We start from the raw sequence: 12,632 nt of genomic DNA on the forward strand, positions 1-12,632 counted from the left end.
AGGGGAAAGAAAGAAAACAGCTGAAGAAATAGCAAAGTGAGTGAATTCAGTCCAGAAGGGAAAGTGGGCCAAATTTTATTATCTTGCCCACTTCCTGTGCATGGAAAAATTAGGGGAAAGTGTTTTAAAGGGGAGCTCCACCTGCTCTCATGACTGGGGTCAGAGACCCACTTTGAAAGACTGAGAGGCAAGAAACCAGAGGAGGGGTAGAGAGATGAGCCAAGGTTGCTCATATTTTGGCAAATTTCTATTTAACAATGACGTTACATTGAACAACTGGAAGGAATCTGCATCTGAGTGGGCCCATGCTGCAGAGGAAGCTCTCAAAAAACAGGTACAAATAATATTTTCTTAATATTAAATACTAGACAGATAATTCTTCAACAGTGAGAACAATGCTGTGGGTTGTAGTGACATCCTTCTCACTGACTTTTCCAGAGCTATTTCACCCCATGGCCTGATTTGATAGAAAACAGAACTTCTGGTGATATGTAGATATTGTGAGAGTCCATGACCTTTGGAATTTGGTTTCCCTCTATTATTAGCAAGGCACCATGGTGCTCCAGTATCTTTGGGCTGCAACAGAATAAATGTTTAGAGGGTTTTGTAGATTAAAATTTAGGAGGATGGATGTAGAAAACAAAGAGGGACTCTTTGAGAGGTGGATAGAATAAGGAAAATGAAAGTAAGGCGAAGGGATGAGGTAATAGAGTTAGGGGGAAAAGAGAGTCTGAGAAGGATAATAGAAAGTAAAAATGGATGGAGGGAAATTCACTAAAAGTAAGTATAGTTTTGAATGTCAATGGAATGGACTCATCCACAAAATGGAAACAGAAAACAGAAAGGATTAAGAATCAGGACCCAACAATATGCTGTTTAAAAGAAATACATTTAAGAATGGGAGATACATACAGAATTAAAGTGGTTTGGAATAGACTTTATTATGCTTTAGCTGATGCAAAAAAAAAGCAAGTGTAGCAATCATGATCTCAAACAGGATGATCTCATGCTATTCTCCTGCTAAAATAGATTTAATTAAAAGAGCTAAACAGTAACTATATTTTAATAAAAGATACCATAGACTATGAAGTAATATCAATTTTAAATCTATATTTACAATATACTATAGAACCTAATTTTTTTTAAAAAAAGAAAAGTTAAATGAATTACAGAGGGAGATGGTAGAACTACAATAGTTGAAAATTTTAATCTTCCCTTCTCAGTATTCGACAAATCTAACTAAAATAAACAACAAAGAAGGGAATAGAATAGATATCTGGAGAGAATTGAATGGGAATAGAAAGAATACACCTTTTTTTCCTCAATGCTTCATGGTACCTTTACAAAAATTGATCTGTATCTTTTTCAGATCAGAATGCAATAAAAATTATATTTAATAAGGGACAACAGAAACACAGATTAAAAACAAACTGGAGATTAAACAATGTATTTTTAAAAAATGATATTAAAGAATAAATTGTAGAAATAATAATTGTATTAAAAAGAATGACAATTAGACAACATATCAAAACCTATGGGATACAACAAAATCAGTAATCAGAAGAAAATTTATTATCTCTTAATGTTTACATCAATAAAAGAGATAAAGAATTGATCAATGAATTGGGTGAAAATAACTAGAAAAAAACAACCTAAAAATCCCTAAAAATATTACATTGGAAATCCTAAAAGTTAAAGGTGAGAGTAAGAAAAGTACACATAAAAAACCCATTGAATTAATAAATAAAACTAGGAGTTGATTTAGTGAAAAAAACAACTAAAATATAAGAAAACCAAATGATTAGTATTAAAAATGAAAAGGGAAAATATATAATTAATGAAAATGAAATTAGCAATTATAAGGAAATTTTTACTCAATTGTATAGAATCAGCTTTCCTGGACAATAGTTCTGTCCAAATTTGCTAGGGACAAACAGACTAAGAGGAGTGTCTTTCTGAAATCCTTTGCTAGGACATCCTCTGTTACCCTCCTACAAATATCCTTGGGAAGATTCTGAAGATCACCTGGCAGGAGAAAATATCAGACACTAAGGTTCTTTCTCAAGTTAAACTGTCAGGCATTCCAATATTACTACAGAGAGTGCAACTACAATGGACTGGGCACATTGCTAGAATGCCAGAAGTACACTTTGCCAAAAAGACTATTCTATGGAGAACTCACACAGGAGAAGTGTTCACAAGGGGGTAAGAATATGTGATACCAGGAAACCCTGAAGATCTCATTGAAGAACTCTGGAATTGATTTGCAGCATGGGATGCACTGGCACAGGACCACCCAGCATGCCGTGCCCTCATCAAGAAGGGTGCTGTGCACTATAAGGCAGAATTGAAGCATCTCAAATGAAATGTGACACGTAAGTTTATAGTACTCATCCCAGATGTTCCCATGGACTATTTGTGCCAGATCTGTGGTAGAGCATTACAAACTTATATCAGTCTGACCAGCCATAGTCAGACACACAGCAATTTGTCTCCTAGTGATATCATTTTGGTCTTCTTCTAAAGGACAAGAACCAACCAACCTATAAATATCTCCCCTCATCTACATCTTTCACTAATATGTTGTTACTGCTGAAGACTTCATCATATGGCACTATGATGTCTCTCCCAAGGGGTCAAATTTGTGTGCAATGTACATGTGGGATACCAGAGCTAGTCTAATTTCCCCTTAAAGTTCATGTTCCACATAAAAGATCTCAGGACTTATTCTTCTTACATATATTTTGCTTGTAATTGTCTAAGTGCCTAGTTCATTGCTCAGTTAAAAGTATGTCCCATAAATGACAAAAAAGGGTTCCTTCTTTTATATTTGTATCCCTAGCACTTACTACCTGATATTTAATAAACAATAGCTGCATGTTGAATTCAATTTAATTTAATTTTCTAACAAAGAGCAAAGATCAAGTGACCTGTTTGGGATGTCTAGAGTGTCAATTACCTGGGTACCCAGTTGGACTGGGTACCAGTAAGTTTTGGTAACATCCTATTTTTTTAGGTCTAAAACATCAATATTCACTATCCTACTGTCTGGATAGACTTGTAACTGGAGATATGAACTTAAGTTTGTTAAGTTATATCTGACTCTTCGTGACATTGATGCAATTTTTTCGGCAAAGATACGGGAGTGATTTGACATTTCCTTTTCCAGTGGGCTAAACCAAACTCACCAAGTGACTTGTCCAGGGTCACAAACCTAGAAAGGGTCTAAGGCCATATTTCAACTCAGGTCTATTTGATTCCAGTTCCAGTGCTCTATCTACTGTACCATGTAACTGCTGAGTCTAAGTTGGCCTTCAAGTAATTGCCACAAAGGTAATGTAAGCTGGTTAGACTGGAAATTAATAGAATATGTCTAAATATAATATAATGTGACTAAACTCAGGTAATGTTCTCACTCTCCAATAATTCCAAAAAGAATCTTTTTCTTTTACAATATTGTATTTATGGTTTTATCTGCCCTTTTGCTCTATCATCCTTCTTTTAAAAAATGTTTATTTGCATTTCTTTAGAGCAATATTTAATATGACTATATATTTCTATATTCTACATTTATATTTAATATGTATTGTTATCAAATTGTTCTATATTTTATATTTAATATGACTATAATAATGCTTCATATGATCATAATTTTGATTTCTTTACCCAAAAACTGCCTATTCCTATCAATTGATGAATATATTTATTTTTATAAATTTTACTCAGTTCCCCATATATCTGAAAAATAAGACCTTTAACAGAGAAATTTGCTGTAAAAATTTTAATTATCTCAATGACTTATGGTATCATTTAACAAAATGTTGTTTCCCTAATTCTCTCTTTTAATTCATTCTATTTTTTATTTTGTTTTGTTTGAGATCATAATTGTTACTTCTCCAATTTTTTTAACCTCTGCTGAAATAGATTCTGTTCCAGTCCCTTATTTTAATTGTATGTGTATCTTTCTGTTTGAAATGTATCTTTTATAAACAACATATTGATGGATGCTGGTTTCTAATTCATTCTGCTATCTGCTTCCATTCACATTCACTTGTGAAAAGTATTCTGTACACCCTCCAATCTGATTTTGTCTATTTATCCTTCTCTTTTTCTTTTTACCCTGTTCCTCCTTACAAGTTTGTTTTACTTCTAACCCTTGCCTCTTTTAATCCACCCTCCCATTTATCATCATCCATTCTTTAATCCCCTTCCCCTCCTATTTGTTAAGATAGATTTCTATACTCAGCTGTGTATATGTGTTACTGTGTGGATTCAATCCTCTTTGAATCAAATCAGATAAGAATGATCAAGTATTGTCTATACCCCACCATTTTCCCCTTCACTGTAAAATGTCTTCTTTATGTGCCTTTTTTTATGTAAGATGATTGTTCTCATTCCTCCTCTCCCTTCCCCCTTCTCTCAGTACATTCCTCTAGATCATCTCTATCTTGTTTTAAAATTGGAAAGTACTAAGAATTGTTATTGAAATGTGTATAAAATTGGAAGTTAGTTTCATTTTTGTTTACATTTTTAATTTCATGGGTGTCATTTATCAAAAAACCCCTGGAATAAAACAAATCTATGTCTAGGGCTCATAGGAAAAATAAGGCAGCGATTTCTGCCTAAGCAAATAAGAAAATCACTTCAAAACACTGGCCCAAAATAGTTAGAATTGAGAATATGGGGGAGAAAGTATTGGAGATAAGTCATTTGTGCAGGTGGTACCAACAGAGGCAGTTTGACCTTAGGCACAGTTGTCACAGAAAAAGGTGTGACCCATACCTTTACCTCTTCCCAAAGCCTTCACCACCAGCGACTTCTTCACCTCCTAACACAACCCACTAGGTTGGGAAATGTAATGGTTAGAAGTAAAACAAACTTGTGAGGAGGAACAGTGTAAAAAGAAAAAGAGAAGGATAAATTTGGAGGACTAAATTTGGAGGATCATTTCCATTTTTACTTTGCCTTCTGGTTCTAAGATCTTGGCAATATTTTTATTAAAAAAAATATGTTTAGACTCTTCTTTCAGTCATGGTGCTGAGGTAAATTGCTGATTTCCTAATTTTTTTCTCCTTGATCTCTTTCCCAGATAAGTTATTTTTGCTAGGATATATCTTATACTTTCTTTATATTTTTAGCTTTTAAATTTTATTTTAATATTTATTGTTGTCTCATGAAATCATTGGTTTCTATTTGATCCATTCTAATTTTGAAAGAGTTTATTGCTTTGGAAAGGTTTTTAATTCTAAGAACAAGGTATTAAGTCCTTTTTACCATAGTTCTCATTGATTTTCCAATTTTTCCTCCAAGTATCCTCATTTCGATTGTGGAAACATTTTTATCTCTTTTTTTTTTGAAAAAAAATCTTTTATGTCTTTCAGGAATTATAGTTGAATTTGTGCCCAAACTTTGTTTTTCCGTGAGTCTTTTCTGGTAGACATGTTGAAGTCGTTTTCTTCTTCTACATTTGTCTTGAGCTTCCTTGTCACTATAATAGCTCATTCCATGGTATTTTTTGGTTCGCCCATTCTTCTAGCTTCCTTCCTGACTTTAGATTTGATGTCAGGGTTGGGATCAATCATATTTCTGAAGGGAAGGTCTAGACTGATACTGTAGCTGCTTTCTTGTGACACTGAAAATTGTGTTATTCCAGAATCTCAAGGACAGGATAAAAGCATGCATATTTTCAGTGGTTTGATCTAGAGTAATCCTGAATGTTGCCCATCTGTTCTAACTCTGCAATTCCTAACCTGGAATTGGGTGTATGCAAACTTAGACTGCTAGACTCTTCTCCTATGGGGCAGCAACAAAGTTCTGTTGGCTGAAAGTGATAGAATTATAAGCTTCTCTTTCGACTAGATTTTCTGTCTTTGTTATTCTTCTTTAGATTGCTCTAGATGCTAGAAGTGAAATCTTACTTTGAGCATGAAGTTCCCCTTGCTAAGTCTTGCTACTTTCTGAACTTTCGCTTTTCTCCATAACCTGCCTAGGGTATCCCAATCAGAAAACTCCAGCAATTAAGCAGGACTCCTCATTCTGTCCTGGATCTTCAATTCAGAACTAAGTAGAGTGACAATGCTTCCATATGGCACCTGTCATCAACACGGTGACCTAGTATGGTTTTGGTGGAGTCTTGGCATCTACTGGATGCTTTCTTGCTTTCATAAATAGTCTCCTTAAGGTGCCAAAATGTTCCACAAACAGTTGTTATTGCTGTGTTTCCCTCCATCCTATTCCTCTCCATCCCCATTTATTCTATTCTGTCTCTCCTTTCAGTCTCCCATGTCTACATACCAATCTATCTTTCTATGTCAAACTGTACTAGACAACTTGCTCCTGTGACTTTTTCTGGATTTTGCTATCAGGATTCAGTCTGGCACTTTTTCTAGAGCTATTTAGAGGAGAGGATAGGGGAGGGGAGTCACCATATTCTATTATTGAAGGAGAAAATATTAGAGAAATATTTTTCTAGCCTTTCTTATAATGTTGAGGGACTATTGTCTGTGTTAGTCAAGTACTTCCTGTGGGTCTCAGATTCCCTCTCCAGTGTTCAATTTAACCCTTTTCTCAAATGTAAATTCACCAAAATAATAGAAAGCAACCTCAGCCCTTCCATTCCCCCTACCCCCCCTTAGACTTCCAACATGGATGTTATGTCCAAGTGGGTCACTCCTTGATCCCTTCTCCCTGTCTCCTCCCTGCATAGGAAGTAAGCTAGAATCCCTATAAAGATTTTATTGGGGGCAGCTAGGTGGCGCAGTGGATAGAGCACCGGCCCTGGAGTCAGGAATACTTGAGTTCAAATCCAGCTTCAGACACTTAATAATTACCTAGTTTTGTGCAAGCCACTTAACCCTTTTGCCTTGCAAAAAAAAAAAAAAAAAAAAACCTAAAAAAAATAAAATAAAAAATAAAATAAAAAAGTAAAGATTTGACCAATCCCCTCCCCTAGGCTGGATCCACATGGATCTAAACCCAGTCATGTCTTATGGCTTTTTCCTTTCCCCTTCCACTTTTCCCTCTCTTATATGTCTTAGCTGTTAGCTTTTGTGAAATTTTTAGTAACCTGGAAACCCCTTGTACTAACTGTGAATTGAAGTCGAAGCCTTTCTGACCTCCCTGAATTAGAATTAGTGAGTTCTTCATAAAAATGACCTCACATAAATTGATCTTTGAGACCCCTTTCCTGAAGCCTGTTTTCTCTATCTTCGCTAGAACTCCTCCATCATCTTGGTTTCTATGTCTTCACTATCATTCCTCCATCTTGGTTTCTCCAGCTTCACTATCATTCCATCTTGGTTTCACCTTCCAGAGTAATTTTCTTTAGTGCATCCCAGAAGCCATTATGAATATGAAGGAATTTAGTTTAACATCACTATCAAGTCTTACTGATTAATTTATTAGAAAAATATTTATTTACTATGTGTCACACACTGTAATTAGTGCTGGGGATACAAAGAAAGTCAAAAACATGGTTGTTGCTCTCAAGAAGTTCACATTCTATTGGGGTAGATAACATAAGATCAACTATACAAGATACATAATATAGATAAAAATAATTTCATTGATAGGGATGAGGAAAAGCCACTTGAATAAAGTGGGATTTAAGTTGAATTTTAAAGGATTCTAAGGAAAGCTAATGGCAGAGGTAAGAAGGAAAATCATTCCCAACATTGAGGACAGTCAGAACAAAAAGCAATAGGTCACTGTGGCTAGATCAAGTATGTAGAGTAGAACAAAGTATAGCAAGACTGAAAAAGGACAAAGGAGTTAAGTCGTGAAGAGCTTTAAAAACCAAATATAACCAGCCCTGGAGTCAGGAGGACCTGAGTTCAAATTCAGTCTCAGATACTTAGTAATTGCTTAGCTGTGTGACCTAAATAAAATTGGGAGAAAATGAGTCATTTCACTTGCATTTATATAGAAGATTTATAAAATAATAATTCTACACTTAGAAGGCAGTTATAGAATAACCTGAGCATTTTTTTTCATTCTTTCAAGTTTTTTAAATTTTGCTTTCTTTTTTCACACTATTGCAATAGTGATGTTGTAAAAATAAACATAACTTTCCCACAAAGAAAGAGAAATCTCGAGAAAAATAAAGTGAGAGAAAAAAATGTGCATCATTATGGATTCAGATATCATCAACTCTGTCTTTGGGATGGAGATCATTCTTTATCATAAGTTCATTAAAGAAATTGCTTCATTATTTTTTCCCACAGTTGTTATTGCTAACTGTGTTTCCCTCCATCCCATTCCTCTCCATCCCCATTTATTCTATTCTGTCTCTCCTTTCATCCTGTCCTTCCTCAGAAGTGTGTTGTAACTGACTACCCTCTCCCATGATCTTCACTCTCTTCTATCATCACTCCCCCTCCCCCTGTCCCCTTTCTCCCATTCCTTTCCTTACCTATTTCTATCTAAGGAAAGATAGATTTCTAAACCCAATTGAGTGTGAATGTTATTTCCTCTCTGAACCACTTCCAAAAAGAATGAAAACTCATATATTCCCTCTCACTTTCCTCATCCCCACCTTCCACTCCATTACAAAAATTTTTTCTTGCCTCTTTTATATAAAATAACTTAATCTGTTCTACCTCTCCTTTCTTTTTCTCCTTTCTTGCCCAGTAATTCCACCTTTATAATATATCATATCTTCATATTCAGCTCCTTCCTGTGCCTTGTCTATATCTACTCCTTCTAACTGCCCTAATAAATGAGAAGGTCATAAGAGTTAATAGTACCATCTTCCCATGTAGGAACACATGCAGTTCAACATCATTAAATCCCTCATAATTTGCCTTTCCTGCCCATCTTCTCTATGCTTCACCTGAGTCCTATATCTAAAGATTAAATTTTCTGTTTAGCTCTGGTAATTTCAACAGAAAAGTTTGAAAGTTCCCTATTTCATTGAATGTCCTTTTCCTGAAAGAATATGTCCAATTTTTCTGGGTAGTTGATTCTCAGTTGTAATCCAAGCTCCTTTGCCTTCAAGAATCATATTTCCCACCCTATGAGCCCTTATTGTAGATGCTGCTAAATCCTGTGTAATCCTGACTGTAGCACTATGATATTTGAATTGTTTCTTTCTGACTGCTTATAATATTTTCTCCTTGATTTGGGAGCTGGAATTTGCTATAATATTTCTGGGAGTTTTTATTTTTGGATCTCTTTTAGAAGGTATTCAGTGAATTCCCTTAATTTCTATTTTGTCCTCTACTAATATATCAGGGCAATTTTCTTAGAGAATTTCTTGAAAAATGAAGTCTATGCTCTTTTCCTGGTCATGACTTTTAGGCACTGGTCTGATTATTATATAAATTACATGGATGTGCCCAGCCCCATCATAATAACCATCTTTTCCCTCCAAATAACAAATAGCTGTGGCTTATGCTCACAACTCCTGTCTTTGTCATAGGTAATGAGGAGACATTGTTGGATTTTGCAGAGGGGGGGTGAAATGGTCAAACCTGTGTCTTGGGTATTATCCCTTTTGCTTCCCCCTCCCCTTACCTCATCCCTCAGACTCTGGAATCTTCTGGCCCTAAATAAGAAATCTATCTTCTACCCTTCTTGCTTGGATGCATGGGAATAGTTTTTTCCGGTTTTTTCCATCTTTGATGGCATCACCTATAAAGGCATGAAGCTGAATCATTTATCACCTGGCAGCATTACACCCTACATCCAAAGCATTCCATTTCTGCAGCAAGTACAAGGTGTCAATGGCATTGTAGTTGTATGATAGGACTTAGACCACAATGACATCAACAAGCAATTATTTACTCTCTATTTAGTGCAAAATATTGTGCTAAGTTGATATCAAAATTAGATAATAAATAAACCTGCCCCATAGAACTTACGATCTAATGAAGGAACATAGCATCATCAGAGATGGCTAGAAAAACCAATGAGTACATATTAATTGCATTAGAGTTGTGTAAAGAAAGGGCTCTGGGGAGTCTGAGAGACAAACTCACAAATGATTGTGGTGAAGGAAGATAATTTAAAGCAAAAACCTGGCTCACAAAACTCCTAAGTGCAGACTGAATCAGATTAAAATTTAATTGGGAAATATTTAACAAAATAAATAAAAACACGATAAAACAGAAGGTGTTAATGTGGTTTTCTAAATTATCCTGTAGCCCAAAGACATCCTTTAAAACAGCTTTAATGGCTCCCATTTCTCTTTGGTTTTAACACCACTATTCTAAGGAATGGGTGGAATTTCAATAGGTAAAAATGAGAAGAAAATATATGCTACACTTAGCAAATAGCTTAAGCAAAGTCCTAGAGACAAGTATGTATATTTAGAGAGGACAGACAGACATTCTCAATTTGGATGTTATGTTAATGCATAAAAATATGAAATGTCTGGCAAGGTATGGTGATGCTGGATGGTTGGGCTTGGTTGTCAAGCACAGAAGTATAAATCATATTTAGGATAAAAGAAAAAAATTTTCCAAAGAGAAGTGGCAAAACCATATTGATACCACAATGATAAGAAAAATTCTACAAGAAATGGTTGTAAAGGATGAATTGGGAGAAAAGGGAAGCTGGAAAGAATATATTGTCATAGTATAATTAGGTGGTTTTAAAGGCTTTTTCTCATGTCTGGACATGGGGAATAGAGAGAAGAGATTTTGCAGAAATGTATACAAGGGCACTTACTGATTGGGTATGAAACAGCAAGAGTACAATAATGTCATTCTGGAAGTAAAGAAACAGACTCCCCAAGAGTACTCGCCAAAGGTTATAATAGTAATGTAATAGAAACAGGATTCAAACCAAGATCCTGACAACAAAACCAGCACTTTATTGTTCTGCCCAGTTTCAAATTCTCAGCCAGAGAAATCAACCACCTATAGCCAAAGGAGGAATAAGGAATGATTCCAAATGACATAGTGGTTAGAGTTGTGGGGAGTTGACATTCCCTTCACCTCAAGGGTTAACAGCTTGATTTGAAATTTATAAAGGGCTGCAGAGTCCTGTGATGGACAGGAAGTTCCTTTATGAACAGCCTGTGTGACCTTTTTCAAACACATCAATACAAACTGAAATGAGTCAGAAATTGAATGACTTTAGAAGAAAAAAATCCTTTGACAGTATTTTCAATTTTGACAGCTGGCATGTTTTTCAGAAAGGAAAAAAGTAATTATATGTTACAAAAAGAAAATTGTCGTTTCTCACAACTAAAATTTGTTTCTGGATGAATCCATTATGAGGAGTCAAAGCATTTTTCAAGTATTTTTCCAATTGTCATTTCTGTTATCTGTTACTGGTTCCAAAATTGGTTTGAGATTAGGAAGCCTGTAAAGGGGAAGAAAAACAAATTTTAATATATTACATGAATGTGAAAGCTATTAATTAAATGAATCCCAATAAAAGTCTATCTTATAAATTAAGTCCCCATCAATGACTTTCCGGAATCATTCAATGGTGACATTCAATCATAGCCACTGCCTCAGAGATTCACCAAATTCAAATGACTGAGTTCATGGGACATATCTTTTTGTTCTTGTTGTTTATAAAAGAAAGATTTTATTTATTTTGAATTTTACAATTTTCCCCCCTAATCTTGCTTCCCTCCTCCCATTCCCCACAGAAGGCAGTCTGTTAGTCTTTACATTGTTTCATGGAACATTTCTCAATTTTTATAAGCAAAGAAATACACTAAGCACTACAGATACAAAAGGAGAGAGAGGAGAGAGAGAGAGAGAGAGAGAGAGAGAGAGAGAGAGAGAGAGAGAGAGAGAGAGAGAATAAGAAATATTAAGAACTCTAGGAAAATTTAAGTCAGGAAATACCATCCAAATGGTTAATCTGGCCAATTGGATTCACTTTATAGAGATACTAAAATGTTAGAATAGGCAAAACTTTTTGCAGATCATTTTAAGACCCAACATAATTATCTCCTCCCTCCTGCCCTCCATTAACAGTGGAATGGCTATGAAAGTTTATTCATTGAGCAAAAGTTAAGATGCTTAAAGGAAAGATGAGGATAGATATTTAGCATTTGGCAGGAATTGCCCTGGATCTTGGTTTTTTACCACCACCACCACCCATTAAGAATTCCCCAGAATCTCCCTCATAAACAGGTTTTAATGTCCTGGTCCAGTTTCTGCATTAGAATAAGGATATTAGTGCTTTCAAGATTATTATAAGAGAAAACCCTTGTAAACCTTAATGCACCACAAGAATTTAGGTGATTCTTTACTTTCCTCATTTAAAAAAATCACTTTCTCTTTCCCCCTCTTTCTTCACCTCATCAATATAATAGAAGCAATACCATCATCTTCCTAAAAGGGTGATTTTAGAGATCAAAATGATATGTCATATCCTACCTTAAAGAGTTATAGTAAATCAAGTCAACAAGTATTCATTAACCACGTAACTATTAGGTGCCAAGCAATGAACTCTCAGGGAATTAATGGAGGAAAACAGTAGGCAAACTACTATGTATAAATAATACAAATCCAAGATAAATTGATCGTGATCTCTGAAGGAACATACTAGCATTAAAGGGAATTGAGAAAGGTTTTCTATTAAAAGTAGAATTTTAGTTTAAACTTGAAGGAAGCTAATCACCAGAGACTGAAGTGAAGAAACAGAACTCCAGATAAAAGTAACAATCA

General features: G+C 35.0%; 1 protein-coding gene across 1 annotated transcript in view; it reads right to left on the minus strand.

Moving 5' to 3' along the window:
• Positions 1-4,784: 4,784 nt before the first annotated feature.
• The window catches only part of LOC141499238 (meprin A subunit beta-like), a 75,443-nt gene continuing 67,595 nt past the window's right edge, over positions 4,785-12,632 (minus strand). The window contains exon 13 of the mRNA XM_074202069.1: positions 4,785-4,841. Coding sequence (XP_074058170.1) covers positions 4,785-4,841 — 57 coding nt within the window. The remainder of the gene's footprint in view (positions 4,842-12,632) is intronic.

Source organism: Macrotis lagotis, chromosome X (genome assembly GCF_037893015.1).
Source record: "Macrotis lagotis isolate mMagLag1 chromosome X, bilby.v1.9.chrom.fasta, whole genome shotgun sequence".
NCBI lineage: Eukaryota > Metazoa > Chordata > Mammalia > Peramelemorphia > Peramelidae > Macrotis > Macrotis lagotis.